The sequence below is a fragment of the Eucyclogobius newberryi genome, unplaced genomic scaffold, assembly GCF_026437365.1.
Source record: "Eucyclogobius newberryi isolate DKJ021-1_F unplaced genomic scaffold, fEucNew1.0.hap1 SCAF_19, whole genome shotgun sequence".
Taxonomy (NCBI): Eukaryota; Metazoa; Chordata; class Actinopteri; order Gobiiformes; family Gobiidae; genus Eucyclogobius; species Eucyclogobius newberryi.
In genome coordinates this window covers 5,550,911-5,560,895 of record NW_027315823.1, presented here as the reverse complement: position 1 = coordinate 5,560,895, position 9,985 = coordinate 5,550,911, and the positions used below count along the sequence as shown (strand labels likewise).

The 9,985-nt window shown below is 40.7% G+C and overlaps 1 protein-coding gene across 1 annotated transcript; it reads left to right on the top strand.

The window, feature by feature from the left end:
• The first annotated feature begins 861 nt into the window (after positions 1 to 861).
• On the top strand, positions 862 to 9,060 carry sumf1 (sulfatase modifying factor 1). Its single transcript, XM_072451505.1, has 9 exons — positions 862 to 1,212; positions 3,042 to 3,215; positions 4,480 to 4,554; positions 4,960 to 5,042; positions 5,775 to 5,897; positions 5,969 to 6,083; positions 7,269 to 7,382; positions 7,461 to 7,520; positions 8,564 to 9,060. The coding sequence occupies exons 1-9, from the start codon at positions 964 to 966 to the stop codon at positions 8,663 to 8,665; spliced, it is 1,095 nt and encodes a 364-aa protein (XP_072307606.1). The 5' UTR covers positions 862 to 963; the 3' UTR covers positions 8,666 to 9,060.
• The last annotated feature ends 925 nt before the right edge of the window (positions 9,061 to 9,985 follow it).

Below are 9,985 nucleotides of genomic sequence, written 5' to 3'. Positions count from 1 at the left end.
TATACAAATCTGACCATTTACCATTTTATCTTCAAACCTGATGGTTTCTATTTGTCAAAAAAAGCATTTTTCATATTTTGTCACATTCTGATGTTAATCCCAATTTCCACATCACTTTTGCTTCCAAAAGGCCCTTCTCAAGATCGGCCCGGCTGGTTCCGGGTGCCTTAGAAATGCGGAGCTCCACTTTCTGCTCCAGTCGTTCCTTATGGGGAAGTAACGAGTCTCGTAGAATAAATCAATAATTAATGACGACAAAGCGCAGAGTGATAATCACAGCATGTTCATGTACCATGTAAATACTTCTGTCTGGAGACAGTGCTTTGTCGCTAAGCTGCAAACGTACAATAAATGTAATACATTAAAAAGAAAATTGTAATTAACCTCAAAATGAAAATAAGGACAAAGTATCTATCACTTCTGATTTCACCAAAAGCCAAAGAAACTCACTTTAAGTTTTTAAACAACATTTATCCTTGTAATGATTTTTTTTAAACGTTTCAATCTGGAAACTATTTATTGTGCTGTATCAGAACTTTTTGGGACGCATTTAAATTTCCAAACAATTTTGTCACAGATTCATCAAATGTTATGTTTAACGATATCAAGTATTGAGTCATTTTGCACAATGACAATTTCTTTAACTATTGTTTACTAATAGCCAAACAAGATATACACAAATGTATTTTTTTTTCAAAGTAAAACTCATATTCAGATTATTATAATTTATGTTTTACAATTTATCAAAGCCTTATGCCATGTTGAAGCTGTAATTAATTATTCAATTTAAATAAATAAAAAAAAACAAAAAAAAACATCCTCTTCCCCTCAGCTGACAAATCACGTGACAATGCGGAAGTACAGTCACAACAACATGAGCGCGGGAGTCCCGAGCCATGGACCTGATAATATAATATAATAGCTTCATGGCGGGACCTGAGCGCTTCATATCATTTGTATAAGATGTTCCGCACTTTCCTCGCGCTCGCGGCGTTACTTTGCGCACGTGTCGCGCTCGGTCTGGAGGCTCCGTGCGCGGCAGAGTCACAGAGTCAAGCCCCGGAGGAAGCGTCGAGCTGCGGCTGTGCGACCCCGAGGAGACCCGCCGCTCGCCCCGCGGACCCGGACCACCCGGACCCGGCGGTCAAGTACTCCGCACACGTCCACGCGGATCGGACTGAGGCGCCGCGCACTGACGTCAGCAGCAGTCAGGTAGGATAAAGCTGCACTGCGGATGCACTTGTCCGCGTACAGATGCTTTACCGGGAGTGTTTGGCGTCAAGAATGTGTTTAAATGTGCTCGTGAATGTCTCTGTTGAGGTTTAAGTGTCGCACAAAACGTCAATAACCCTTCTTTTTAAAGTCCACTTCCTGTTTCTCTAATCCTGACTTACTTAGTTTGGTGGTGTAGAACGTGTGCTAAATATTATCTTAATTTTACATCCGTTAAGTTGCAGTTTGTGAAGAAGTATTGAAAAACAAGAGTTTAAACTGATAGGAAGTCGAGCTGAATCCCTCTGTGATGTCATCAGTGTGCGACACAGATAGTTTACACCGAGACACTTTTCTAACAGTTTAAACCATCGTTGGACTAAATAAAGGTGTTTTATGGTATTATTGTGTGTCAGATCAGAACTGTTGTGTCATTTATGTGGAGTTTGGCTCTTGTTTACAGTCTGGTTGCTAGGTAACAGCTGTGGAATGACCTCTAACTGTGTCATATCTGCGCTCACGTCCAACCAGGAAGTACAATTATAAACCTGTCATATATACTTTAAATTTAAGTTGTTCTGATTTTGCATTTCTCCAGAACAACAATTGCGACAGTTTTTCTGTTTGGTCAGATCTGTGGAGCGGCGACCCCGCTCATAGTAAGATGCAGGTTAATCCGTGCACTTGTATTAATTCAGCAATAGTAAAAACGCCTATAATTCTCTATTTTTTTTTAATTTATACACGGAACATATAGTTTCTAATTTGAAAAGTAACATTTTATTGAACTGTATTTTTTTTTAAGTTCTGGAAACGTTTTCATATTTTGAGTTTTTATAATATTTTAAGATCGTAGAATAGAAGAGTAAAAGATGCTTCAAGGACATTACGTCAATATTAGTGTTAAAATAACGATAACACCATTCCACCGTGTACCATGTTTAAACTGTATTACTGTTAGTTAGTATTTACAAATGTTTACTTATAGTAGTATTTCTAAAGTACTGACGTTGTTTCGTGCCCTTAAAACATCTGACCGTTAGATTCTGGTGTTCTCTGACCCTTTAAACTGCCCCGTCATCTAAATGTTCCACCGTGAAGTCGACCGTGACACGTTTTCACTGATTAACTGAAATACAAACAGTTTTTCACTGTTAAAACACAAAATAAATGACCAGTTTGAATTCCCAGGGTTAGTTTACTCCACTCTCATAATTTGCAGAAAGTTTAATTAACTAAACTTCCTGCAAATTATGACAGTGGAGAGAGTTATTAATTTTTTAGATTTGTATTTTAAGTACAAATAAAGTTTGATGCATATTCTTAAGGCAGCCGCTCGGCCAAAACTCAGTATCGGCCTCCATAACATGCAGTAAAAGTACAAATATCAGCCTGATTTATTGGTCTATATCAAGTATTACTACTACTACTACTTCTACTTCTACTACTACTACTACTACTACTACTACTACCACTACTACTACTTCAACTACAACTACTTAAACTACAACTACAACTACAACTACTACTTCAACTACAACTACTACTTCAACTACAACTACTACTTCAACTACAACTACTACTTCAACTACTTAAACTACAACTACTACTACTACTTCAACTACAACTACTACTTCAACTACAACTACTTCATCTACAACTACTACTCCAGTTTCTGTGTATAAAAGTACATAAAGTAAGGCTGTTTTTTGGTTCACTATTTGCTCAGAAATCTGGAGCAGACACAGTTATAGTTTGTGATAAACTTGGGACATTCGTGTCATGATTAAAAAAGTACGTCCACTCGTGCCCCGCTGTGTGCTTCTCAGATGGTTCTGGTTCCTGGGGGAGAGTTCCTGATGGGCACAGACAGCCCTGGGATCCCCGCAGACGGAGAGGGGCCCCAGAGACCCGTCCACATCGACCCCTTTTACATGGACGTCCAGGAAGTCACCAACCGCCAGTTCCAGAGCTTTGTCACGGCAACGGGCTACATCTCCGAGGTTTGAAGAACGTTTTGAATATCTGACTACAATTTGTCTGGCAAACATTGCGATTGTGATTGGATTTCAGTGTCGTGTCGTCAAGGCGATCAAGGCAAACAGTGATTGACCAATAAAATATAAAATGACAGTGAAGTATGTCCAAATAAGGTCGTTTCCCCTCAATTCTGCTGCTGAAGCTCGTCTTTAGTGCCCTCTACAGGCCGCTGAGCAGTACTGCAGGAAGCTTGGCTCTTCTTCTCCTGCAGCTGCTCAGTCTGTGGGCGTGTCTAGTGGCCCGTTCATGCTCCGCCCTCTAAAATGAGACTCAGGATGGCAGCCGGCGATTATTTTAGTAGTCGATTTGTTTTTTGCGATTAATCGACGAGTCAAACGATTACTTGAGACTTTTAAAAACATTATCAACCAAATAAAGATTTAAAATATGGCGATGTTTTACAGAAAATTTAGATTTATTGATGTCACTGTCTTTGTTACAGGAGCTCTTTTGTATGAGGCTGTATAGTTATTTTGGAGCTTAACGAGCCTGACTGTGGCTGTGGTCGACCGATTAATCGACTAAATGTGGCTAAATCAATAGCCAGAATGAATTTTGCAAACGACACGTGACAAAGCTATCAAAACGGTGAAGTATCCCCGTGTGTGGGACCCACTCTGCACTCCTGTTACCACGGTTACACAGGAGTTCAGGCCAAAACTACTATTTAAACAGAAACGGTCGATTAAACTTATGATTCACTCCAAAATCTCCAGCTAACTCACTCCCTCCGTTCTGCTGTTGTCCCACAGAAGTCCCTTTAATCTAAATAAAACTATGAGTCGACTAAGACGCCGTCGACCGATTAATTGACTAAACAACTAAAGGATTACAGCCCAACCTGACTGACTTAAAAAAAAAAAAAACATTTATTTTATTTAATTTATTTAATTCATTTTATTCATTATATTTATTTATTTTTATTTTATTTATTTTATTGTTATTATATATATATATTTAATTGAACATATTTCTATTTAAAATATGTATTTTCTTCCCATGGACAAAAGATCATAGTCTAAATAATGCATGTCCTTGTGATACTTTGTGGAGCTCCTTTTGGTTTTTAAAATAATAATCTCTAAATGATAATTAAATGCTGTTTTCTTTCTCCTTTCTTCTCTTTAGTTTCTTTATTAATCACACAAAACTGGTGAATTACTAAAAACACGTTGATTTATGGTAATCTTGTCGTCGGTGATGTGTTTCGCTCTGCGTTTCTTCCAGGCGGAGAAATTCGGAGATTCGTTCGTGTTCGAGGGACTTTTGAGTGACGCCGTAAAGAGTGAAATAAACCGAGCAGTAAGTTATTTAAGTTTTTGTTTTTTTTGCTTTAGTGTCCGTAACATTATTATCTTTCACCTTTTCTCCTGAACTTGTCTTGTCTTCTCTGTGATCTATTCCGCGTTTAAAAAGTCATATTTTCGAAGCTTTATCAGCGGGAAATATGTGAAGAACCCGCTCCAGATGTTTCCGTCTTTAAGGATTAACACAGAGACATGTTTTTTTTAACGTCGAGTAAGAGTAATGGCAAGATTTCACTCGGCTAAATCCGGACAGACGTGGATTTGAGGCTCAATTTGAGAAAGGATCGGGAAAAGTTAAGTTTTTAGCGTTTGGTTTGTCCTTATTTTGTCCTGAATTGAGCCCATTTTAGTCCTGATCGAGTAGTTTAGTTGGTTGAATGGTTTGTTGTGTGTTTTGTAGGTGGCTGCTGCCCCCTGGTGGCTGCCGGTGAAAGGGGCCGATTGGAAACACCCTGAAGGGAAAGACTCGAACATTATAGACAGGTGAAATTCTGTTTTTATATATTTTATTTGACAGTTTTAAATAAGCAGCGAGTTGTTTTCATTTGGCAAAAATTCAGAATTGCCGTATTTTCCAGACTATATGTCGCACCAGCCAAAAAATGCATAATAGAGAAGAAAAAACATATATAAGTCGCACTGGAGTATCAAATGCGGTTGCAAGTGTGAAAATAACAAATAATATCACATATAAGTCGCTCCGGAGTATAAGTTTAAATATAAGTATAAGTCGCACCCCGGCCAAAACTATGGAAAAAAAGTGCAATTTATAGTCCGGAAAATACAGTAGTTTTTTTCCCGCTCCAAGGTGCCGTGATTTTGTGAAATTGCCGCTGCAGAAAACAAAATATTCCTTCAAAAATATTAAAAATGAATGAATAGTCGACTGATAAGGGAAAGTATTCAGTATTTCTATGATCTGACCATTATTCTATTCAGAAACATTGTAAAAAGCCAGATTAAACTCCCAAATCTTCAGATATCTCTCTACATTCTCCTTTCCGCTCATGTCTCGCAGAAATCCTTACAATTTAATCAAAATAATCAGTCGAGTAATGCTAATTTATGGTCAACAAAAACGACAATCAACCGATTAATCGACAAAAGGAGTAAAGTCTTGACAGCCTCTGGACAAATGCCATGTTTAACCAACACTAAAGTCCATTAAAGAGTGTAAAAGATGTGTATAATCTCTTTAAACTGGTTCTGTCCCAGGCTGGATCACCCGGTTCTCCACGTGTCCTGGGCCGACGCCGTGTCCTACTGCTCCTGGCTCCACAAGAGGCTCCCCACCGAGGCCGAGTGGGAGTTGGCCTGCCGAGGAGGCCTCAAAGACCGGTGCGACGCCCTCTCGTGAAACGTGAAACGCCTGTCGAGTGTAAAGCGTTAACGCCGTCGTGTGCCCGCAGGCTTTACCCGTGGGGGAACAAGCTGACTCCCAAAGGCCGACATTACGCAAACCTGTGGCAGGGACAGTTTCCCTCGGAGAACACGGCAGAGGACGGATTCGCCAAAACATCTCCAGTGAGACAGAACGTTTAAGTTAGAATACTTTTGACTCTTTGTAACTTTCACATAAAACTAACCCAAAAGCTCTGACATTATCGTCCTGTAGCTCTGACATTATCGTCCTGCAGCTCTGACATTACCGTCCCGTGTGGTGCAGCTCTGACATTACCGTCCCGTGTGGTGCAGCTCTGACATTACCGTCCCGTGTGGTGCAGCTCTGACATTACCGTCCCGTGTGGTGCAGCTCTGACATTACCGTCCCGTGTGGTGCAGCTCTGACATTACCGTCCCGTGTGGTGCAGCTCTGACATTACTGTCCCATGTGGTGCAGCTCTGACATTACCGTCCCGTGTGGTGCAGCTCTGACATTACCGTCCCGTGTGGTGCAGCTCTGACATTACCGTCCCGTGTGGTGCAGCTCTGACATTATCGTCCTGCAGCTCTGACATTATCGTCCTGCAGCTCTGACATTATCGTCCTACAGCTCTGACATTATCGTCCCGCAGCTCTGACATTATCGTCCCGCAGCTCTGACATTATCGTCCCGCAGCTCTGACATTATCGTCCCGCAGCTCTGACATTATCGTCCCGCAGCTCTGACATTATCGTCCCACAGCTCTGACATTATCGTCCTGCAGCTCTGACATTATCGTCCCGTGTGGTGCAGCTCTGATCGTCCCGTGTGGTGCAGCTCTGATCGTCCCGTCTGGTGCAGCTCTGATCGTCCCGTGTGGTGCAGCTCTGACATTATCGTCCCGTGTGGTGCAGCTCTGATCGTCCCGTCTGGTGCAGCTCTGATCGTCCCGTGTGGTGCAGCTCTGACATTACTGTCCCGTGTGGTGCAGCTCTGACATTACTGTCCCGTGTGGTGCAGCTCTGACATTACCGTCCCGTGTGGTGCAGCGCTGATCGTCCCGTGTGGTGCAGCTCTGACATTACCGTCCCGTGTGGTGCAGCTCTGACATTACCGTCCCGTGTGGTGCAGCTCTGACATTACCGTCCCGTGTGGTGCAGCTCTGACATTACCGTCCCGTGTGGTGCAGCTCTGACATTACCGTCCCGTGTGGTGCAGCTCTGACATTACCGTCCCGTGTGGTGCAGCTCTGACATTACCGTCCCGTGTGGTGCAGCTCTGACATTACCGTCCTGTGTGGTGCAGCTCTGACATTACCGTCCTGTGTTATGTGTCGTGTGGTGCAGGTCATGTCGTTTCCTGCTAACGCTCTGGGGCTCTTCGACATGGTGGGAAACGCCTGGGAGTGGACAAACGACTGGTGGACTGTGCATCACACCACGGACGCGCAGAACAACCCTGTGAGGATATTTACACCAGATGTGCTTTTTCTCTTCGGTTTATTCTTTCTTACAAATGTCCTGATGCTACGTTTTCAGACCGGGCCCCCGTCGGGGTCGGACAAAGTGAAGAAGGGCGGGTCCTACATGTGTCACAAGGTAATTTAACTTCCTCTTGACCCGTTTAATGCCCCGTTACATCGGCACGTTTGAAAACAGGAAGCGTTCACCTAATTAAGAAGCACCATTGGTTAAGTCAAAGCGCCCCCTACAGGTCGGACGACTCGTTGAACTAAATTGCAGGTTTTATATATTTAAAATGTTGCATAAAAATGTTATGCAAGAATAGCTTTTTTTTCCTGTTTTTTAATTGATGACATCACACTAGGAAATTACCCAGCAAACATTGGCTCAATTTATTTTATTTTACATAAAGTGCATAAACGTGTCCCTGGTGTGATGTCACTTCCTGTGTTTTTTTATACATATTTTTCAACGTTTTCTCCAGAAATACCTGTAAAACTATAATGTATGTGCACAACAGGTATATTTACACCAAATAAAGTCAAAATTAGAAAATCCTTAAAACCTGTCACTTTAATTCTAATGTATTACTTAAGTAGAAGTACAAAAAAAAGAGTAATATAAAGTACTGTATTTAGAGAAAGCGCTGTAACTGTTTGGACGTAACATTTGATTTACACTTTGAAGTGAGTGCAAATCATTCACCATTAAATTATACTCAGAATCTGGCATTTACAAAATTAGACAAAAAAACTAAATCATATCTGAAGGGGCGGAGCCAGAAACACAAATGTTCACTGGGCTGTCAAATTATTTCTAAACAACTTGAATTGGACTTTATTCATGTTTTTCTTGTGCCCAATGAGACAAACGTGAGAGATGAAAAAATAAATGAGCAAATTATTATTATTTTATCAGTACATTTTTTTAATTAATGAGCAATTGTTTTTTTTCAATATGTCAGCTCATTAATCTATTATTTATTTTGTACATCTGGACTTTTAAAATACATTATAGCAACCAACCGAAGACTTTTGCATAGAGAATACTAACAAATAAAGTGTGTTCTTGACAAAAACAGACATTTGGTATTATTTTTCAGCGACTGTAACGATGACTATGATCAAAGTGCGAGCGAAAAGTAACAAAAACGTTTCTTTCTCTCTCGTTCTTCTCAGTCGTACTGTTACAGATACAGATGCGCCGCCAGAAGCCAGAACACCCCGGACAGCTCCTCTTCAAATCTGGGCTTTCGCTGCGTTTCCAGAGACCGACGGTGACGCTGAACCCGTGTCAGTGAACACACATGACACACGCGCCGTAAACACGGGCTCGCTCGCGTCCGCCGTCACGTTCGCTCTCACAAACGCCACATTTTTGGACGCTGGAGATGAGGTGGGTGCAGCGTCTTGTCCGAGGACACGGCGACAGTGTGCACCATCGCCCCCTTGTGTCCCCGAGAAGCCGGTGTGGCCATTTTGTGTATATTTTTGTAAAGAATAACAATTAAAATGACCTGTAATTCACTATTTAAAGCTGCAGTTTTCGCTTCTGAGCCACTAGAGGGCAGTGTGGTCTCGGTGTATTAAACGCAGTGCACTTTTGTCAACTGGTAAAAAGATTTCATGACCCAGTTTTATGTTTAAAATGTTTTCTCTGTAGGAAAAGAGTTTGTGTTAAAGAGTTTGTGTATATTTTTGTAAAGAATAACGAATAAAATGACTTGTAATTCACTATTTAAAGCTGCAGTGTTCGCTTCTGAGCCACTAGAGGGCAGTTTGTTCTCAGTGTATGAAACGCAGTACACTTTTGTCAACTGATAAATAGATTTCATGACATAGTTTTACAGGTTTTCTCTGTAGGAAAAGAGTTTGAAAAATGTTTAATTGTGGGGAAAAAAGGGACAATATTGTGCAAAATGATCAAAAAAGTATTTATTTCGATTCACCGTGTTTACATCTTACAGCATTAAGAAGTTGGCTAATGGATAATAACAAAATAACTCTAGCTTAATAATGAACATAATCGACCGATAAAGCAGTTAGACATTTCTAGTGCATCTTAATCAAACAAGGAGAAATAAAAGTGAAATTGTACCCCTAGATTCACATTTCAAAACAAACTAAAGTCCTACTCCTGTGAGAAAAACAAGAGAAAATCCCAAATTTTATAGTTGATACAACATTACCCCACGGTTCACACTTCCACAAACCGCGGTCGGCTTCCCACCAAATTCTCACCAACGAAAACTGTTTCACGGAAGCAAAAAAGAAACATAATTTCTACTTAATTAGCAAGAGGAGCTGTTAAATGTGCTCCCTAAAGCAACACGGTAACTTTGAATCCCTTCGTCACTTTTAATTTAAGTGATTTTTGATCCGATGCCACGGAATATTTAGGCCTTTACATCTCCAAGGGGTAAAACAAAAAAATTAAACGTGTTAATTGTGTTTAAAAACAGCATTTTTGAGAAATTTAAAGCGTGTGAATGAATTTCTTTTGATATCTCGTCAAATAATTTAATATTTCGGTATCAATCCACCAATCACTAATGTTACAGGAAGAAAATAACAATAAAAAACGTATAACAAAGGACAAAT

Bases quoted from the DNA above. Each gene is read 5' to 3' on its own strand.
- sumf1 (XM_072451505.1), top strand. From the start codon at position 964: ATGTTCCGCACTTTCCTCGCGCTCGCGGCGTTACTTTGCGCACGTGTC. The intron at 5,898-5,968 runs GTGCGACGCCCT...GTGTGCCCGCAG, and splicing joins CGAGGAGGCCTCAAAGACCG to GCTTTACCCGTGGGGGAACA. The intron at 7,521-8,563 runs GTAATTTAACTT...CGTTCTTCTCAG, and splicing joins GGTCCTACATGTGTCACAAG to TCGTACTGTTACAGATACAG.